Raw genomic sequence first — 22,155 nt, forward strand, 5'->3', positions numbered from 1 at the left:
CTCCTCTAGTTCACGGCCACTCAAGCAACCAAGGACGTCATGAGGGAGGTTATTGTTTGCTTGTTTTTGTAATTTTAATTTGCCTATAACTTTTAAAATAAAGGGAATTTCGAGAAAAGAAAAGTTACATTACGTTACTACGGTCAGTGCGCTCAGGTTTGGTGCAAATAAAAAACCAGTAAAAAAGTGCTTGCAGGGCCCCTTTAAGTACTTGAACAGGACATGTATGTCATACACATATTGAGTTAGGAGCGATTCTGAGCATGTTTCCATTTTGGCGCAACGACCCGAAATATAAGCATATTTCGGAATTGCCCCTGAGAAACTGAACTCCTCCCAAAAAAATTAATTTAAGTGCCCGAGAGCGACACGTGTCACAAAATAAGCAACTTCCCCCACTTCCGGGGAAAAAAAAAAAAGAAAGTGAAATAATTTACATTTTTGGTGATTTTGAGTAAAAAATATTTATCCTAATGGTTTTTGTCACATTGTGACAAAAACCATTATGATAAATATTTTTATTTTTCGACGAAACCTAATTAAAACTTTTCTAGGAGGTCAGTGCCTCGTTAAAGGTAGACAGACGAGCAAAAAGGAGAAAACTGCCCCTAGATTTTTGTTTTCTCTTCCCGAAAAGAGGACACCCCTTCCCCCTTCTGCAGGGGGCACCTGCCAGATCCAGTCCTTTTGAGTGAGGAGGAGGGAAAACATTCTTCTGCTTGGCAGAAGGTGCTGCCCGCACGCGAGCCTTTAAACCAATGCTAGTTGTGCGGCGCGCTGGCACCACTCACTTGTAGGTGTGCCCCGTCACGTCATTCCTGACGAGGCAGTGCTCGATCATCCACTTGGGCGAGAGCCCCGTGTTGTCGTGGCCTATCCTCAGGGTGGTCAGGAGGCCCAGGTTCTTGTGCTGCAGGTGCGGCCGGAAAACAAAATCTCAACGAAGAACGGGAACGACAAGAGCGTCCGTCCACACACAGTTCAGAACTTATACGAGAGGGCTAAATGTGTTCCATTATGGTGCCTGCAACGCGTCTCCAACTGGTGTGTTTATCGCATCCTAAAAAGATGTACCTCGATATCCTCCTCACGACGTCGTAGAAGCGTCCTCTTGTTGCCGGCAAGAAGTGGAGGCGTCGAAGCAGCGGTGATGGTAAATGTGGCAGATGGCTCTTCTGCTGCAGGTTACCCTCCGGCGTGACAGTAAACGGAAGCTTTGGCAGTCGGGAGTTGGGACGCCGTGAAGACGGCGACACTCGCTTTTGCTCCTACTTTTTGCCAGGACCTCTAGCACTCACCGCCAGGATTATGACACTTCGGCTTCCACGACGTCATCTGTTGCCACTTCGAAACCACTTTCGAAGCACGGGTGGGATAGGGCACCAAACACACCAGTAGAAGATGCGTTCCAGGCACTGTATTTCCAAATTAAGGGGAGACGCGGGTCTTAAAATGGTCAAAAAACGCGAAATTTCACGTGTTTCAAAATTCACATATTTGGATTAATTGTAGTCTAAGGTACCTGCCTGCAAAGTTTCAATGTCGAATTCAATGTCTAAGCATGAAAAAAATGATATTTACGATGTCCCCGCAGAGCCCTAACACAGCAAGTTCAATGAAAACAAGTGGAACTTCGCGCCCCGCGCGTTTCGCGATCGCTCGTCGGATTGCGGCCATCTTGGTCTTGTTGGAAAGCCGCTTATTTTCCCCACGTCCCCATGCCATTCGTTATCGCGACAACATCGGGAAACGTCCGCATTCCGCGGGTTTCGAAAGTCCCAATCGCGATCGCTCATTGGCCAGCTAGCAAAGTGCCCGTACGTCAGAGCACGCGCGGCGCCTAGCGCCCCTGCTATTGGCCTAAACGCGCCCCTCCGCTCTTTTTCTCCTTTCCTCCTTTCCGTTCCCGCGCTGGCGAGAGGTGCGTCGTCTGCTCCTGGGCCCGTCTCCGCCCGTCTTCTTAGGCCTGTCTGCTTTGCTTCCTCCGTGGTCGAGCGCACGTTTTAGTTCTTGTTTGCGCGCTTGCGTTGAATATTGTTGGTTCGTTTTCCTACAAAGTCGCGCGTGTTTTGTTTTGTTTCGCTTCGAGTTCTCGAGATGCCGGACAACGCTCGGTTGAAATTGAGCACGCGGCAAGCGTTCGGAAGGAAGAGGAAGCGACCGTGGAACAAGAAGCCGAAGCTGTCTGCTACAAGTGCGCCACCGCGATCGGCACCGCCGGATGCCTTGGATCTTCCGGAAACATCAGCCGGAGACATTGCGACTCCATGCAGCAGCGGCAGTTTGTCGAGCTTTGCGAGTGCGGTTCGTGTCGACACCGCATACTACTCCACGGCCGAGCAGGCGCAACGAGTCGCACGATCGGACGAATGCAAGCGTGCGCTATCGGAAAAGTCGGCGACCCAGCGCAAATTCGACCTTCTCGGCGTCACCACAGGAGCCCAGACGCGCGACGCTGGGACACAGTTCATTGTAGTGGACATGAAAGCTCTCAAAGCATGGAGAAGGACAATCTGCGTAAGGCCAACACTGCCCACCAGAGCAGCAGCAATGCAAAGCAGAGGTTCTCCAGGCAACACCAAACTGGAACAGCTGGGGACTACAGTCCTGTACAGCTGTGAGGGGGCTCCCCTTTCAAGTACTACACGAACAAAGGCCCTTTTCAGGGCCAAACAAAATCTGCTTTCGGAACGTGCAAGCCTTGGTGCCTCCTCCCGTTGTCCCTTATAGAGTCTACTCATTTTTTTATAACTTCATTTTACATTGCAGACATTATTTCTCAGTTTTATATTATTTCTAAAGGTTCTTGGGAACGGATTGCAGAATTTTTCATCTCAATTTGTTCAGATAGAGCTATGCTTCATATTGCTGAACATTATTGCATGGGATCCCTTACTCAATTTTATGCAATGAGTGTCAAAACTTACACTGCAATTTTCTCAGCTTCGCATTTTTCGTCTACATGCCTAGCCTTACGGTTGTTTTCATGAGATTATTCTTCGAGGATTTCTATAAACTTTATACCGTTGAATTCAGAAAGAAGTGAACTGCAGGGTGATGCTATTTTTGTATGACAGTATGGGCCCGAAATTTTATTATTAGTGATAATGTGACCTTGTTAAGCTTTGTAAATAGTGTACTTGACCTAATTAGACTAGTTTTATACAATGATCTATCTTTACAAAAATATAAATAGCGTCATCTTGCATGACAGGTCTTTAGCTACAAATCCATATCACTTATGCAAAAAAATTCGTATTAGAAAGTTCCTTAATGAGTCGTAAGAAATGACCTAATTAGGCTTCATTATTTTCTTCGTAACCCAAAAAGTAGTTGAGATATTGCAGAACTAATTGTATATTTGAAAAGAGGAAGCCAAAACACATATACACACTAATTTTCATTATAATCCATTAATAAACAAAAAAGTCGATTTTAGAACCAGTGTCTTGCCTTAAGAGCGAAAGTTTGTCTGTTTCTTGCGCAAGGTTTGCACCGACGTCAGAACGCCGAGCTCCGATTGGCTCCGGTGAAGGAATAGTCGGTGAACCTCAGTGCTAGCTGCCTGAAGGACTACCCGCTACCCTTCTAATCGGAGCTCGGCATCATTCTGATGTCGCCGCAATCTCTGCGCAAGAAGCAGACGACTCGCTCTCTACATACTCCGCTTTAGAGTTGACCCGTTGTGGAATGGCCGAGCTCGGCGGGAAGACATCTCGCGAGACGAGCGGAAAGGGACTCACGTGGCAGACAAACTCGAGGGACTGCTTGGGCACGGGGATGACGCCCGTGGTGCCCATGGTGCCTGACAGGCTGACCCACGCGTTGGCGGACGTCGTGGAGGCGCTTAGCTTCCGGCTCGGGAACACCACGACCCGGTACGGCATCTCTGATGGCCGCAACGACGGGAAGAGGGAAGAGGAGCAATGCCGTTAACACAAATTGCGGCGGACAAAGCGCACTTCGGAGAATGGGGGAAACCTTGTCGCCGCTGTAGCGCCCTGCCCATCTCGCATTATAACTCGGCCGGCCAGTTTGCGCACTTGCGTTTGACCGTGACCAGTGCGGTGCAGTGGCTCGAGACCGCTCCCGTCGAGAAGACGCAATGGCACAATCTATTGGGTAGCTCTGGAACGCTTCCGTCCCGCATTTTCGTATGCATTGTTTTTTCGTTGCGAGCTAGATAATTCCAGAAATGATACGAGCGACTGCTTTTCATAAACAATATGTACATTAGACCTGATTCTGTGAAGCCTTCGGACTATACTCCGCAACAACTTTTCTTGGCAATGCAGTGGAGGGTACAGGCCCGCGTCCTCTTTCCCATTTTGGGTGTGCGCAGGCTCTCCTCATCTCCCCGGAAAAGGGGGAGGAGGAGAGCCTGCGTACACTCAAAATGGGAGAGGGGACGCGGGCCTGTATTTTCCACTGCATTGCCAAGAAAAGTTGTCGCGGAGTATAGTTACACGCAGTTCCGGCGCTGCCTGGTAGGTGATGCCGGAACTATCACAGGCTGTTGTAATGCAGTCGGCCACAGTCGGACACAAATACCGTCGAGACCAATTATAACGAAGTCAGTTATAACGAAATAGCGCTACAGTGAAGCGATCACGATTTCCCATTCCCTTTTGCACTTCGTTAACCGAAGTTGGTTATAACGAAATAGCAGATATAGCGAAATGATTTGACTTTGTTATAGCCGCTCTCGACAGTAGGTGAACCAGCCCCTTGGTATGCTCCGAGGCGGCGGAGTTTTGAGTTTGTATGGTCTTGCGACCATCCCACCATACTCAAGGTCTCGCGAATGCCGGAGAAGGAGAAAGGCTCGGCGCAACATACGTCATGGCACATTTTGCCCGAATGCATAAAAATTTAAAGAATATGAGAAAAAACTTTCAGCCTTTCCACTCTGGTGCAGAAGGAAGACCAGCAAAGCTGTACTATGATGGGAGTGAAGTAATGGCTGGCCACAAGTCGGCAAGCCAGAGTGGAAAGGCTCGAAAGGTTGACGCCATCTATGAGTGACGACAGCAACCAGACAACTGGCAAGCCGGTTGCTGCCGTCGCTCATAAATGGCGGTAGCTGTCCAGAGTTCTGTGTCATCAGGTCATTTGAGGATGGACACGATCCTGGGGAAACCAACCCTTAACAGCTCTGCTGTAAAAAAGAAAACACCACCACTGTCTACTTGGAAGCAGGCCTAAGTTCATGAAGATACACGGCAGCACACAGAAGCGATGCTAAAAAAAAAGAACTGGTGTGTTTTTTACATTTGCTTTTGTACCTTCAAAGTGCCACTCAAATAGTTTGAACCGTCCAAAAAAAGAACCGAGAAAAAAGCGAGAAATTTTTCTCGTTTTATTTGTATCTCTTTTTCACGCGTTTTCACCACGCTGCCAGGAAAGAAAAAAAAATTGAAAAAGAAACTGTGGCTTCAATCCACGCTGCGACGATAGTTGGACGCAAAGCTGTAAACGACACCCACAATGATTACCCATTGCAACGTCACTTGAAAAGCGTGGTGATGTCACTATGTGATTTCTATGCTGTTGGGTACTTTTCCACTCTAAGTAGCTTACGCAACCGTAATCTTTACCGGAAAACACATGCGGGGAGAAGAAACATGCTTCGCATTGTTCACAGACGCCGTTATCATCCATTATGCGGTTTGCACTCCACTTGAAGGCTTCGAATGACGTCAACCCCTTTCGAAGCAGCTGCAAACCTAATCTTTACGGGAACGCGTGGGAGAGTGTTCCTACTGTTCACACATGCCTTATCATCCATCATGTGGTTTTGATGCTTGTTTCGTGGTTTCCTTTATTAAAACAGATACTGAGCAGTATGCTGTATGCCTGATTTCAGAGGAGATACACTGTTTTGCCTTCAATTGTTCACCGGGCGTTTTTCGCTTACAACGCCGACGACACGAAAATTCCCTTGGTTGGTAGAGGTATTCGCGACTCCAGCGACCTATAGGGGGCGCCACCACCAAACAAACATGGCGGCTGAGTCCAGGTCGCGGCGGCTCGGCCGGGCCGCCTGAACAGGTGGCGCGTTCAATTTAACAGATTTTCTTTTGTTTAATTTTCCAATTTTATAGGTATTTGAACTGAGACGGTTAAGTGTAGCTGGTGCAGGTAAACTTGCAAAGCATAGTTTTGTTTTGCCGGTGTTTTTTTGTTCTTTTCGTGTCAAACTTTCGTTTCGGAGATTTCGTTCAAAACCGAAACTATGGGCTCCGGAGAGACGGTAAGATAATAATCAGTTTTGATCATCTAAGGAAAGCGGCGATGACTATAGAATTGTTCCACAGAGAGTGAGTTCTCAGCTAACTCGCATGCCTTGACCATGCGACTTATCTGTCCGCGAAATCGAGCTTTTGTGCGTATCCGCATTACGAAACAACTCCAGTCGCCTGCTCGGCCAACAACACAGGCTGCAGGAAAATGACGAAAATTAAGCAACCGCTTCTTGAGCCAAGTACCATGTTAACCCACCGGCGAGCCGCTAAGCAGCTGATACTCGTATTTCAATTCAGGTTTTAGTAGCAATCGAGAAGTCATTTTGCCGAGCGGGTACTATGGGGGGGGGGGGGGGGGGGGGGGGGGAGGTCCCACTAAAGCGATATTAGTATATCCTTCGGGTTGAAATATGAGCTTAGTTGACTAGCTATTAGGTGAGCTGCTGAATAAAAGTATATTTGACAGACGGAGACATACTACTTAAACTTAGCCAAATGGTTCTATAGCCCGCAGCACGGAGACAGACTGAAGAGAGACTTCATTGAACATCCACGCAGAACCTCTATGCATTGAACTTAGCTTCGAATCCTGAACGGAGAAATTTAGTATTTTTTTGTGGCCGGTCCACCTGACCAATGTAGACGTAGATTGCTGTTGGCTTCGACGTCCTCGTAATATAAATATTGGAGGCGCGATAGGTCAAAATGCCGTGACAGCATCTAACGTTGCGAGACTTGTCTCCCACCTTTTGAAAACAGATAATTTCCCTCATTCATCATTTGCAGCGAGCAAGTTTTCCTGAATCAAGTAATTGCGAAATCAGCCCAACTCCTTCAGTGTGGTCCAGAGGCTTTTTCGGCGAAAAGCAGCCAAGGTGAATAGCCAACGCACCGACCGGCGTGGGTGGCTCAAACTTGAAGCTAACCGAACACAACCAAACTCAAGAAAAGCAGCTATCGAACCTCCCCATTCACTTGACTGCAACATTGATGTTCCCTCCAGTATCAGTTACCAAGCAGTCGTCACTTTGAATGTGATTCGAGACAGACAAGAAATCAAAAAGTTTTTCCGTGATTCCTCCCCATCAAAGAAATTGAAAGTACGCGACCGTGTGCTGTGGAGTAAACGGGCTTTCAAACACGTAATAGAAGAAAACAATCTACTGAGGCTTCACCACACTAATGATCACTCAGGCGAACTTAAGAAATATTCGGACCTTCGTCAAATTACATTGTTCGCCACCGCGCCGACAACACGTCTCCGCGAAAGCCACCAGAGACGCGGAGGGGCGCGGAGCGACCTGGACCGGCTGGTTCCCGGTTTTCCCGCTTGGCGGCGTCCGTTTTGCTGGAGTCGCGAATACAGCTTCGCTTTAAAAGGAAAAAAAAAAAACCAGGAGCCACCCAAGGTCCAAAACTGCCTTGCCAAAAGCAAAAGAGGTGGCGCTTCAAAATCATACTAAACGGCAGTGCAAGCTGAATCAGTTCATTCTCCCCCTCGGAACTGCCCATCGTGCTCGTGCGAACAATCTTGTGTGCGAACTGCCGAAGAAGCCTGGCCACTCACCCGTGGCAGTGTAGGTGTTGGTGAAGCAGTTGTAGTCCACCGCATTGAGGGTGAGGAGGTAGTACAGGAACTGTTCCTTTTCGTCCTCGCATCGCAGGAATGCATACCGCTTGTAGGAACTCCTGCCGGCAGCGCATGGTAATCGAGAGGCAGAGCAGAACAAAGGACTATTTAAAGGGGCAGTAAAACAATTTTTTTACTTGCAGTAGATACCACTTAGAATAAATCCATAATGCTCATAACAAAAATGCAAGTTTTTTTTTCTTTATGCTGCAACAATAGAAAAAAAAATTAAAGCCGTTTACAACTCCCTGTAACGCCGGATTAGAGCACAGCTCTTGAGGAGAAGATGGAAGAGTACTGAGGGATAGGATGGAAGGGTACTGAGGGATAGGTGACTCTTTGAGGTCACGTGACCTTGGGGGGGTCACGCGACCTTAGGAGGGGTCACGCGATTTCAAGGCGGGGGGTCACGTGACCTCAGGGGGGGTAACCCTCATGACCCTCGTAACCTTCGTGTGGGTAACCCTCGTGACCTTCCTAGTAACCCTTGTGAGGGTAACTCTCATACCCCTCGTAAGGGTAACTCTCGTGACTCTCGTAAGGAAAACCCTTTAGACTGTAACTAACCCTCATATCCCTCACGAGGGTTACGAGGGTTAGTTACTCTAACGAGGGTTACTCGGTAACCCTCGTTACCAAGTAACCCTCATAACCCTCACGAGGGTTACGAGGGTTACAAGGGTTACGAGGGTTACTCTGGTGAAGCAGTATAGGTGGTATTCACTGAGCCTGCAGGTTTGATTTTGCCAGGGAGCGCCACCGTCGAACCGCCATCTTCGAGGTCGCGATTTGACGTTTGATTGGCTTGTGTATGCGGTCGTCAGTTGGTAGTGTGTGTTAATTTCATATCGTTGAAGCAGCTTCGTTGAACAGAATAGAGAAAACAGCTTATCTTGGGGGCGGGCCGTTTTAATTCCTTTGTTGCCGCCGAGTACCGCGTGTAAAGGCTGTACCGCATGTAAGCAATTTAGCGAGCGACGGGACGAGACGGCGACAGTGACGAGACAAGCGACGACGACTCGTCTCACTGTCGCTTGGTCACTTGCGCGACGAGGCAAACCGCATGAAGGCGACGGGAGCAAGCTACCAAGGCTATGAGCGACGATTTCCAGAAATCTAAAAACCGAACGATGCGACGAGCAACGGTGAGAAATCTCCGTCGCTCGCTAAATCACTTACATGCGGTTCACCCTTCACTGTCGCTTGTCGTGTAGCTCGGTTTTTGGATTTTTAGAAAACTTAGTGCTCATCGCTTTGGTCGTTTGCTTCCGTCGCTTTCATGCGGTTTGCCTTGTCGCGCGAGTGACTGAGCAACAGCGAAGCAGGTCGCCGTCGCTTGTATCGTCGCTCGCCAAATCGCTTGCATGCGGTTTTTAGATCGTTCGGGCTATTGAAAAATGCGACACATTTTTCATTAGCTGCGAACTCGGTGAGCCGCACGGTATGTTTTTGCACAGAACGAACACCGAAGGCACGACGTACGACGCGGAGGCGATGGAGCAACACGGTTACACGGCCGTAGTGCGGAAAATCCGCTAGAGAAAAAAAAAACAAGGAAATTAGCAAAACAAAACGAAGTAATCACACCGTGCTACAAAAGCCCCAATGTAGAAAATCACAGTTCTTGCAAAAGAGCTACCGCCGTGGGCACGACGCGCGACACGGAGCGCTGCATGGAGCCGATGGAGCAACGCGGCCGCGGCGGAAAAGCCTGATAACGACAGAAACAAACTAAAACACACACAAAAAATATTCCTACGGCGCTTCAAAAGCACCAAAGTCTAAGAATAACCCCTAGTTTCGGTCAAAAAGACCCTTTAAAGTCGTAAAATGCTGCTAACCAACGCTGAAAGGTCTGGCCAGACGGCACCTACGTGGGATAAAAGGAGACCTCGAAGATGGCGACCGTGGTGGCCGATGCCAGCGCACCTAGTGAGTGACGTAAAGTGAATGTCACCTAAACAGCTTCACCAGAGTAACCCTCCACAAGGATCACGAGGGTTACCCTCGTAACCCCCATGAGCCTTGTGAGGGTAACTGTCATAACCCTCGTGAGAGTAACCCTCGTAACCCTCATGAGGGTTACGAGGGTTACGCACAATTACGCCAACGGCGAAGCTGCTCAAGCCGGAAACGGGTGCCTAAGAACTGCGCTCTAAAAACAGAAAAATACATAGCGGCATTTATTTTTTTAGTTTGCAGTTGGAACAAGCCACTACATGATCTAATGCCGATTATATCCTACCAATGTTCACCATAGCAACACACTGGGGTTGAAAAAGCACATGGTACATTATCAGTTCTGGATATTGTTAATGTTTCGCTACATCCAACTTTGCAGCAAATGGACACGAGATACTACTTGAACGTCTGTCAATTCATTGATCATCACACGAGCCCAAATCGAGTGCTAGCGTCGAACCTATGAGCTGCAGTTGGGTGTCGTCGCCATAGGGTACACTCCATGTGGCCACGTCAACAACGCAATCCCCATGACTACGTCATCAATTTTTGCAAAGAGGCCGAAAGAGGAAGTCTGCTTTTATCCTTAAAATTATGCTGTGACAAAGACGCTTCTTGGGCAGGGGTGTCGTGTATGAGAATACTTGGATCACACTAATACCAGCAAGCTTTTGTCAAGTGAGAAACATTCCAACCCAATATCGTTGTGTGGCCCCCTTAAAGATGTATCAACCTGCTGCTAGGTGCTGGCACATATACAAGTGCCTTAACCGTTAAAATGGCAATAAAAAGTTCTAACCATACAAAGACGAAAAAAAAGTGCTAGTTAGTTTATGCACAGCAGTTCTTTGGCAATCCATGCTATTTCTCTGCATCCACGAATAGCTCTGGGGCTTTTGAGAAGGTGCATACTTGCAACTCGCAAATTCATAAAAAAAATTATACAAGCTCCATCATGCAGACAGAAACTGATAAGCAAAAAATTTTGATAAGCGTTCGACGGAATAAGAGAAGGGTATTGGAATGACACAGCCTACCTAGGATTCGCTCTCGTTTCGGAGACACGCCACGAGATGGCGCAGCATAACAACTAAGGCCGCGAAGCACGCGACCATGTCTTTGCACCACTGGGTTTGCTTTTGCATGCTCTGACCACAGACCCTGATTAGCTTAGTCAACAAAGCACTTGGCTCACGAGCTCAAGGTGGAGAATTGAAATCCTGCAGGGGGACGGGAGTCTTTTTATATGGTCCCCCATGGGCATATCACTTTTCGGTGTCGGTTTTCTGTTACAGCAAAGAGTTACAGAACTCCATAAAAATCGACCGATAAAACACATTTTGTGTTGAAAATTCGCGCTGCAAACATCGACCTCTCCTCCAGCATCGTTATGCACAAACTAAGTGTGTCGTTGGGTTCAGAAATGATGCATCACAAAAAATGAAGAACCGAGCGAAAAAGAGAAACGAGCTCGACATGTAGCGAACCATGAACGAGTCAACGTCTTCCTCGTTTCGCAGCTAAAACCACAATTACAAAGATAAAAAAGACTAGGCGGTCCTGATGAGCACCAATTGCTGACCTTAGAACATGAACCAAAGATGTGAACAAACATAAAAAGAGCTGATAATTACAAAAAAAAAAAAAAAAGGGGGATGAAAATACCTAAGTAGTTCTTGACTAGAGAGCAGCTTCTTGAGGTGCTTTGACAGCAGTTTCTTCTCCAGAGCGAGTCGCACCCAGGCCCTCGCATAGCCGATGTCCGTCTTGATCTCCCTCATCGCCTGCACCGTTCTGCGCACATGGAACGAGAGCGGGGCATCAATAGACCTTTTCAAAATGCGCACACCATCTTCTAATAGCCACAGCACCAATTATTCGACTGCCATCGCTTGGAGAGGCACTCTGAGCATGTATCAGACGCAAAATTTGCATCAGCTTTTGGCATGAACTTGGCTCGGCTCACATCGAGACCTGCGTCGGTGCTCAGCGAGGACTCGGATCGAATCACACTGTTCATGCCCAAGAAATGGCAACTGCCAAGATTGTTTGGCGAAAATATAGAAAGGATCTACTATCTGCCGTGTGGTGCATCTGCAATGGGGCGCACTTAGAGTTGCTTGTCTGGTTCATCACATTTCATGTTACGTGCCACATCTCGGGCAAACTGTTCATGAACAATGCCGGCACATTTACTTTCTCGTAGACGCACACAGCTTCACTGCTCCAGCGATTAATGAGGCTCTTCCTTTCCAAGATTCTGGACTATCCTAAATCCTGGCAACCTAAAATAGCACTGTTTTATGACGCTGCACGAGTATTCCTTGCAGCACCGTCAAAAACATGGATGCAAGAGCGCAGCTCCGCAAAAGGCTTTGTTTACCCTAGCACTCGACCAAGTAAAGCACTTTATATGACCACATGCTTGGACCTGCGCCTTTTGCAATGGTGAGCAGATTTTTACTGCCATCTGAAACATTTGTTTCCTAGCAGTGAATAAGAACTTCTGGAGGGCAGTACTCTGATTGAAGCAAATACAAAATCAAGTACTATTCCATAGAATATTCCACACAACGATAAAATATTACCTAATATGTGCCTAATGTTATTAGCACCCCCCCAACTCCCCCAAATCATCAGTGAGATTCGTCTCATAGTTGACAGTTCTTTCTTATGACGAGCGTGCATTAGAAAATAGTGAATCTGTAGAAATATCCTTAATCCACAAGCACCGGGGGGGGGATGCCCGAGCGGGAGCACGGACCTTTAAATGGAACGGTGAATTAAAACATTTTTTTCTTGAGCCACGTAACCAGCCTTCCTTACACGTCGACACTGTGGGAAGACACAAAGTATTTTTGTATGGCCTGTCGTAAGGTATCAGGACTATGGCTGCTTTGTCGAAGTAATCTGCGGTGTTGTCGGCCACACTGCCAGCGACTCACTTGACATCCACGAGCAGAGAAACAGCGAGCGGCTTGATGCCGGGCAGGTCTGAGGTCCTGACCCGGCGACTCCGCTCCTTGGCTTCCCTGCCGCGCGTCTGCGGTATCTCCTCGGGCACCAGGTTGGACAGGTCTGGTCAGGGGCGAGATGCACAAATAAGTCGCACGGAATGAAAACGCGGCACTCGACGCAAGTCGAATAAACCGCGAGTAGACGCTACGCACGGCCCGAGAGCCGGTCATTATCGTCATTATCGCATCAGCTGTAAAAGGTGACAATGCAAGTCTCCATAGTTTGAGCGAAGATTAAAAAAATATAAAAGCCTGAAATTTTGTTCAAATGCGTGAGCTCCTCCCCTGCACCATCTCCGCAGCCCGAGACGGTGTCGCGACCAGACAACCTTCATCGCTGGTACCGCTGTCGACGGCAAGTTTGATGATGGCATTAATGACGACATCAACACCATCGTCAATGATTGTCTGCGTCCGATTTCTGTTTCAAGTACACGCTCCGAATACTGACTATTTTGAATCTTCTGTTCAAGAATTGACGTAACCCTCTCCTGGTTAAATGATGAAAAATTATCCGCAGTGTTCCTGAAATAATAAAAAAATAACATAAGGCGTTTTTCTCGTGCTCTAGATAGTGGTAGACTTTGTGCGTGTGAGAAGGTTGCAACTGGCACGTGCATAGCAACAGGACACATTGCACATTAGGATCCCCTAGCTTTTGCAAAAGACATGGATTTCCAATCTTTTTATGCGTAAATGATACAATTGTTTACATGTTTCTTTAAAAACTATTAAATAAAGAAAAGGTACAATTCCAAGTCTATTGAATCCGATACATTTGTAATAATACTGAGTAACTTGCTCCATCCAGAAGCATAAAGGTATTGTTTTGGATAATTTTAAAGGTGAGTCCAGATACAAAAATAATCAGTTATAATGATTATATTTTAGGGTTTTCTTAACAGTGTTGTAAGTGGATTGCACCGTAGGATTATTTCATCAAAACAAGCATTGGTTTTCTCACTGACAACCAAATCTTGTAAGAACTACTTCACGTGACATATGAACTATGTGCAAAAGATGCTTTCTTCTTGAGGTGACAATGAGTATAGTTACTGATTTGCAGTTTACTTGTGCCTAGGTACTTCACAGCCCTGACCTTTTTGTGTCTATCTACTTCACAACACTGTTGGCCTTCTCTCTGCAATTTAGTTTTGATGCCTTTCAGTATACCACTTCAAGCCAAGAATGCACCTCATTTAGCACACTTCACTTCTAAACGAGCACTGGGTTAGATAGCTAGGAACATTGTCTTAGTTAAAACTGTTTGAAAGCAGAAAAAAAGGCTGTCAAGCCTGGGGCACGTTGGCGCTAGGGGCTCAACTTCACGTGCCTCTGCTCATGCACTGACTTTATGGGTGCTTTTCTCTTTGACAGTGTTAGATAAGACTCTGTTTCTAGCAAATAACCTTTGATACTAGCAGGTAACCTTTGATGCTAAAGAGCTTCGAGCTTGGCACCATCAGCTGCTTTGCCACAACACACTGGTACAGAGTGCAATAAACCAGCACACTCTGCAAAAACAAAAATAAAGCAAACAAAGCCATTGAAAAAACGTGCCCCAGTGTTTTCAAGCTTGCATAAGAGCAGAGCATTGTACATGCTTCGAATAAAGAGGATAAAACGAGAGCGACGGTAAACTAATTGGTCGTATTTGCGTGAAGGTTAACTTTTAATACTAAATGACTGATTTTGCAGTAAGCGGCTGCTGGCACAAGTCCACAAAAGGACGACATGCCTAACAATATGTCTTCTTTTTTTTTTTTTTTTGGTTACTTGCTCACGGCAAACAATACAAGGAGGTTTTCATCAAATCATCAACAAAAAGGAAGAAAAAAAAAAAAAAGCATCTCCACGTGGTGAATGATGTTGATTGGGGCGAAGCTCTGGTAGCGCTTGTCTGCGTAGACGGTGAACCGCAGCATGCCGAGCCTTTCGATCGTTTTCATCCAAGTCACGCTGCGGTCAAACGCTCAAATGCGTGTATAACCACGTTCCATACCACACATTCTCTTTCTGACATGGATGAAAACGAACGAAAGGCTCGGCATGCTGCGGCGCACCGTCTACGCAGACAAGCACCACCAGAGCTTCGCCCCAATCAACATCATTCACCACGTGGAGATGCGGTCTTTTTTTGCCGTACACGAGAACGGGAGCATGTGCTCACGTGCTCGTGAGCACGAGCACCCGACGCCGGACGGACATACGGACATGGCTAGCCCCTAAGGAGCTTTGCCCCTAAAAACAAAGTTTTTAGACTGAGAAATTGCCTTTGTCACTAAGAGACTGGTCAAAATGCATTAGAAAACATCTCTCACGATACAATCATCCCCAAGGCAACATGTTTTTAACTTCAAACTCTACTAACATGAACCCTAAAAGGTATGGCTTGTATATGTACCCAAATATGCAGACAGACACACAGATGCAAACATACTACCAATCACGTTTTAACAAAAGCCTATAAGCAACACACAAATGTTAGATGCATCGTCACCGTAACAAGCTGCCCTAAGCATATTAGTAGCATTCATTTTGGCAGTGTGAAAGACCACTCTTGTTTAAAGGGGTACTCTGGCAGTTTTTTGAGCTACCAAACAAATTGCATTTCTGAATATCCGGACTTTAATCTTCATGGTATGCAATTTATTGTCTCGAAATTCAGAATAGCTATTGAGAAAACCATAAATGAAGATGATGCCGAAACCAACATTCAAACTTTTGCGCGCTCTCAGTGGTGTGACGTCACAAATGGTACAGGCTTTCAGGTCGTGCAGGCATGGTAGTCTTAATTAGGGTGCGTCCAGGATTTCTTCATGCTATTCAGTGAATGAGTTTCCAAGCCTCTTGCAATCCTCTTGTAATCAGCTGGTAACGTGGTTTACTGCCCACTTTGTACCATTTCTGTCGTCACACTTCAGTGTTGCCTGTAGTGGGGCTCGGTTCGGGGAAACCCAATGAGAACAAAATTAAAAATTCAACAACTTCACAATATTTTTTTTATTTTTAATTTTCACATAATACTTTGGGGATCGGTACAGCCGTGTCTATCAATAAGTTGAACCAATTTTGAGGCAAATCAGCGACCATAAAAAAATTGCTTGAGTACCCCTTTAAAGAATTATGTTTCTTAATTTTGAAACCAGAGAGCTGCCACTCCTGAGATTGGCTAATGAATATGTCAAAACTTTTGCAGTACTTTTCATGCCTAAGATACCCTCAATGTTGCGAACCAGCAACAGCAGCATTTGCTAAATGAATAATAGGACTTCTCTAGAAACTTTACTTCTCTATTTATACCATAGTGACATTTAAAAATTCCATAGCGTATGCAGCATATTCTCAAGAAAACACTGCAGCCTAGGTTTACTTTTCTGCAGATGTTCACTCGTTACAATGAACAACAAGAGTGTGGACTGGACTAGTTCTGAAATTAGTTGGCTTCTACCGTTACATTTTACCTGGTGCCTTCTGAGGGGTTGCTGCATACAGGCTCTTAATCCAGAGTGATCCTTCAAGGTTAGCCTGCAAAGCTCCAGCTCTATACTTGGGGGCAACTTCCTGTATGCCACAGAAAGTTGACTCCACGTAAAACAAGGCAGCACAAGTCTGCGACAACAATTAAGAGGTTTCAGAAGCAAAAGCAAAAATAAGCTGCACCCCACTCAACACAAATGCACTGTGACGCATACGCTCGTGAACGGGCTAGTGTTGACTCAATCAGAAATGGGGCTGGCTTCAATCCGACATAAAGGTGGCTATAATCCGGCACGAGGTCAGCTATAGTCTGACACGCGGTCGGCTGTAGTACAGTACGGAGTTGGCTATAGTCTAGCACAAGGTCAGCCCTAGCCTGGCATGAGCTCAGCCAAAGTCTGGCACAAGGTCGGCTATATCCCGGCACAAGGTCAGCCATAAATTGGCCCGACGTTGGCTATAGTCAGGGACAAGATCGGCTAAAATTCATTCCGAGCCCATGAAAGAAACGAAAGAGCCTGCGACTTACCCAGGTTGGCAAGATGTCTCGTTACAGCACTTAGAGCGCCCGACTTAAGGGAGAAAATTAGTTCGGGGAACCCGAAGCTCTTGGGGACCTGAGGGCGCACCGGGACTAGGAGAAAGAAGCAGACGCCCAAACGTCGAACAAAACAAGAGACGGCAACCAAGGGCAGGCTAGGGACAACACAATCCAGCACTGCGCGCCCGAGCGACACAAACAGAAGCAGAACTGAACAACAAAGCGTAACTACTGAAGTTCACGACAGTACCAATGGCGCCTAAAGTGGCGGGAAATAAGTGCATTGAAACCACGAAGACGCAAAAAACTCTCAACTTTGCCATGGCTATTGGTATTGAGGTAATAAGGATTTTGAGCATTCCCTAAGCCACTTACACCCCACACTTGTAAACTGGAAGTTAGTTGCTGTTTCCAAAAGTGACAATGCTGCAGGGTGACTCAACCTAAAAGTACATACTGGTACATTATACTTAAACTACTACTTCAAGTTGGTTTAGGAAACTTGTATTTTACTTGAAGTACATTGTTTGAGGATGTACTGTAAAGTTCCAAGAGAATGCCCGCCCCCGAGAGATTGCCCATCCTGTTTTTCTGGCTAAATATCTGTTAACATAAAAATTCCGAAACATCGTCCACCCCCCCCGATTCACGTTGGACGTTACGCGATGTCCGACAAGAATCCCATTCGCCGCGCGAACTGCTACACTGGTTCGTCTGATAAGCAAGTTCATAGCAGGTTTCCGCGTTTTTGTCCGCGATTTGCACGCGCGATATCGGCTCCCATAACACGCAAGTTTTTCCCGCGTGTGTATAGCATCGTGAAATGAGAATCTGTGGCGTCCAGGAACTGCAGTATCCGTTCCTGTGACATAAGACTTTGTAGCGGATTCCCGCGCTTGTGTCCCCTGCCTGCGCGCGATATCGATTCCCGTAGCACGCTAGTTGATCCCGCGTGTATATTGCGTCGTGAAATATGATTCTGCTGCGTCGGCGATCTGCAGTATTCGTTCTTGTGACGTGATTGTTCGCAGCGGATTCCCGCGTTTCTGTCCGCAATCTGCATGCACAATATCAGTTCCCGTAACAGGCAAGTTTGTAGTGGGTTCCTGCGCGTTTATTGCACCATAAAACTTGAATCTGCTGCGTCCGCGATTTGTGGTATTCGTTCCCGTGAGATGAGAGTTCTCGGCGGGTTTCAGCGGGTCCTTCGCACGGCAAAACGAGAATCTGCTGCGTCCGCAACCTTCAATATCCTTTTCCGTGACACGGCAGTTCGTAGTGAACTCCCGTGTGTTTATCGCATCGTGAAACGTAAATTTGCGGTGTCCGCGATCTGGAGTATCAGCTCCCGCGTCACGTGGTTTGTAGCGGGGGAGGGGGTTCTTTTGTTTATCAATAGTTTTTGATAAAGTTTTGCTGTGTCATCCCCAAAGATAGCCCACCCCATTTTGTTTCACCATTTATCTCTTCATTTTGGGGGGGGGGGGGGGGGGGCGTTCTTTCGGAACTTTACGGTACTTGTATTTTACCTAAAGTATTTTTTTCCGGTAGTTCCGAGAAAAATAGAACTCCCAAATTCGAATTGCATTCCCCAAATTTGGTCGCAATGAAATTAAGCTCTTTCCAGAACAACATGCTTATGTCTTTGGTTTCCCCAGTAAGGTAAAGTCCAACCTCTAACAAACAAAATGGCGTATCATCACGTGAAAATGCGCAAAGTCTTTCGAGACGTCATCCAGTCATTCCTGAGTGAAGTAATGGTGGCTTTAAGATCGATACAAATAAGTGCCTTACAAGTTGATTCTGTTAAATTGTTCATCAGCCACCAGAGAGAGTAAAATAATCACTCTTTGGCCACTTGATTTTATCCAATTTTCTCTGCCATATCTGAAAATAACTGATGCACCCCTAATTACCCCTGGGGCAACATATGAGTACTTGTACTTTACTTAGAAAATACAGGGAGTCCCCGAGAAACAAGACCCGTGTTTTTCGGCCTGGGTAAATGAACTATGCATCGCAGAAAGCTCGAACTCTAAGGGAATCTGATGCTAGCAGTCAAGACAAAACGCAAAAGTTCAAGAGATAATTGAGAAAAATGAGATTTTTCTACGAGCCGACATCCACGTAAGCCTAATATCGTCAAAACAGAACTTGACATTGTGGACGCTTGTGGGTCAGTGGAAAACACTTGTCAGCAAGAAAAAGGATATTGTCTTCTTTATTGCTAATGAGTTTTTTTCAGTGCAAAAGATACTACAGGCGCCCACAATGGACACATTCAGTAGCGAATCCGCAAGTCAAGGAGCTCGCGCTCTTTCCGCTAGACAGTAAAAAGCGACTTCCAATGCATGTTACTCCGGAGTAAAAGAGTCGCGCTCTGGTACACCGAGTCCGCAGACGGTGCAGGAGGAGTGAAAGGAGCACAGTATGACATATTTCCGGATCACCAACGAAGTTCCGGTGTTGAAAGAGAAAAAAAATTGCGGTGGCTTAGCTCGGCTATGCCAGGATATACGTAGCATGAGCTTATGCGCACAAAATGAGAGGCGCTATCAAGCAGCTCCGGTGCAGCGTCAGACTTGGCTACTGCGCAACGGAGTAGCACAGCTGGGCACGCGGTGGTGCCAGTGCGTCTGCCGCGGCTATGATGTCACTCCTCTCGAATGCGCAGACCGGCGAGGCAAGCGCGGCAGCGGCGGAGCACGCGGCGGCGGCGGCTTTGGTGCGCCAGCTGTGCACCGTGTGACATCACTGTTCCTTGCGCATGCACAGCACGGAGCACGGCTCATTATGCGTGCCACGCGAAACTGCTCAACCAGGCCAGTGTAGCTCACGCAACAAAACCAAACAAAATAGCGGGAGGAACTGCATTGGCTACGGTGTGGGTTTGTGGTTTGCTCGCTTTTGTTAATGAAAAGTGTTCAAGGTAAGATAAATAATGCGTTCTAATTTCATTTCCGGATCGGGCTCTTTTCGGAAAATGACTTGGAGTGTATTTAATTTGTTTTGGAGATGCTAACAAACCTCATAAAACATTAATTTGAAGCTGGTTTTGATTGCCTTTGAACAAAAACTTAGTGATTATCGACGATAGTCCTGTTCGTGCTCAACAGAGTAGGACAGTTTATGACATGACTTTGGTGCGCGGTTAGATACTATCCCGATTAATGTTCTGTGCATAGCTAAATCGGAATGTGTGAAATTATGAGACGGTGGCCGACACTCGCTTCGGTCGAAAAAACCTCGACCACCATGCGCGGCCGACCTCCTGATTGTATACGAATACATTTTATAGTAAGTTTGTAAAGAACTGTAGAACAAACGTATGGCCGTATAAAAGTATCGTAACCAGTAGTGTAGATTCACCGAGCTCCACATTTTACATGTTTTGAAGACGTTTTTGTCGGTTCTTATAACAGTAGCAGCCAGGGGCAGAGTGACCAATAGGCAAAGGAGGCAGCTGCCTAGAGTGGCACAATTTTTGGGGTGGCCCACGTGCGGCCACCCACAAATTAATTGGCTTTTTTATTGAATCTAGCTCCGAATTTTAGCTTTAAATCTAGGTACTTTACAAAATTTTTGACTCTAAGCTTAACTACTTCCCCACCCTTTCTGTTTGTAGGGCGGTGGCACTGTTAAATGACGCCAAGGGCAGCAAACTGCTAAGTCCGCCAATGGTAGCAGCCTTTGCACTGCCCCGCAAAGGGCTCGATCGCTTTGGATCGCTTTGAACAGCAGCACTGATGTCTACAGTCACTCACTTTTTTTCCTAACGATCTCTAACGACCTTGTCGAGACTTCTTCAGTACCGGTGCCAAATAAAAGCAATCGTGCTCGTTCAGCAGACGTTCAGTAGGTGCTCCAAGAACTCCGACTCGAGTTACACCGTTCAGAGCCGAGAGAGCCGTTACTGATGCACCCAATGTCATTTCTCATTTTGACTATGTTAGGTTTAGGTGGATGTCAATTCATAGAAAAATTTCGTTTTTATTCAATTATCTTTTGATCCAGGTAACGTCCATTTGTCAAACTTTCCATTCTATTCCCGCTGCTAGCGTCACATTCTCACGGAGTTTGAGCTATATGTGATTCATATTTTATTTTCCTGGGCCAAGAAACACGGTTCTCTTTTCTCGGGAACTCACTGTACATTGCATTTATAGTATTTACTTCAAGTACAATGTGCCCCGTGTATTTACTACTTTACTTGAAGTACATATCCTCCCATTTACTTTGTACTTTACTTCTACAAGTATTATTTAGATGAACTTTTTTTACCCCACACAGCAAACTGCTTCTTCTTTAAAGTGTCATAGAACCATAGTGCCTGACAAAAAGCTAATACAGTTGAACCTCGATGTAACGAAGTCGGTAAAATTCGCAATTTACTTCGTTACATTGAAATTTCGCTAAATCGAAATTTGGCTTTAGCATGGGAAAAAAAAAAAATTCCGATACATTTTACGGGTATGAAAACTCACCGAAAATGACATTTATTTAGGGGCAAAGTAGTCCGCGAGTTTTGCTTGCGCCTTGTCCGACAGTAGCAGCGGCGTCGGCGGCGTCACACGGCGTTCGAGCGCCCAGAGCGCTTGCACGGCATCTTGCTGCCCATGCGACGCCGTGTACCTCCTCAGTACGTCCATTGCGTTGAGCACTTCCCGAGTGCTCGTGATCTCGGCAGTTTCTTCCGGATGGCGTCCAAAACGTTTGCTTTCTCATCCAAAGAAAGAACTTTACGTTTCCTTATGGCAGCAAGCACGTAAGTGAACCGCCCGGTTAAAAAAATAAAGCTGTTTAGTTTAGGCGGTGCCAATGTTTCCAACTTACACAGCACTCTTGACCGCACAGTTTACTTGCCCCCTTGCGCCCACAGTGTGCTTGCGCCGCTTGCTCCTTTGCTTTACATCACGCTCGCAAGACGATAATCGGTCTTTTCGGTCTTCTCCTAGATGGCACTGCCCGTGCGGTCGCGCGGTCGCGCCATCACGTCGCTCCCGCGCTACCCGCGGTACAGTGGACTATGATGATCAGTGAATGTCAGTGGTGATGCTGTTATGCCGTGTTAACTTTTTGCTCGGCATTTTCTGGCCAGCCTCGCGGAATCCGCTTTGCCGCATGCCTCGCCGGCGCTACCAACGCCGCATCCTCGGGCAGCCTAGGAACGTTGGAAGGCCTGTCCCCGTGAAGTAACCTATCAAGCGCTCGCGTTTGCGCATAATTTTTTTTTTTAACCACAATTTTTTTGCGAAGTTGTTTTTTAGAGTTGATTTATTT

General features: G+C 46.6%; 1 protein-coding gene across 1 annotated transcript in view; it reads right to left on the reverse strand.

Annotated features, from left to right (window-relative positions):
* LOC115323501 (DENN domain-containing protein 5B) overlaps window positions 1-22,155 on the reverse strand; it is a 91,582-nt gene that overhangs the window by 20,759 nt on the left and 48,668 nt on the right. The window contains exons 19-24 of the mRNA XM_042293206.1: window positions 16,864-16,968; window positions 12,783-12,915; window positions 11,503-11,631; window positions 7,813-7,934; window positions 3,744-3,889; window positions 792-910 (exon numbers count right to left, since the gene is read on the reverse strand). Coding sequence (XP_042149140.1) covers window positions 792-910; window positions 3,744-3,889; window positions 7,813-7,934; window positions 11,503-11,631; window positions 12,783-12,915; window positions 16,864-16,968 — 754 coding nt within the window. The remainder of the gene's footprint in view (window positions 1-791; window positions 911-3,743; window positions 3,890-7,812; window positions 7,935-11,502; window positions 11,632-12,782; window positions 12,916-16,863; window positions 16,969-22,155) is intronic.

This window comes from Ixodes scapularis, unplaced genomic scaffold (genome assembly GCF_016920785.2).
Source record: "Ixodes scapularis isolate PalLabHiFi unplaced genomic scaffold, ASM1692078v2 PGA_scaffold4__175_contigs__length_147842914, whole genome shotgun sequence".
Lineage (NCBI taxonomy): Eukaryota > Metazoa > Arthropoda > Arachnida > Ixodida > Ixodidae > Ixodes > Ixodes scapularis.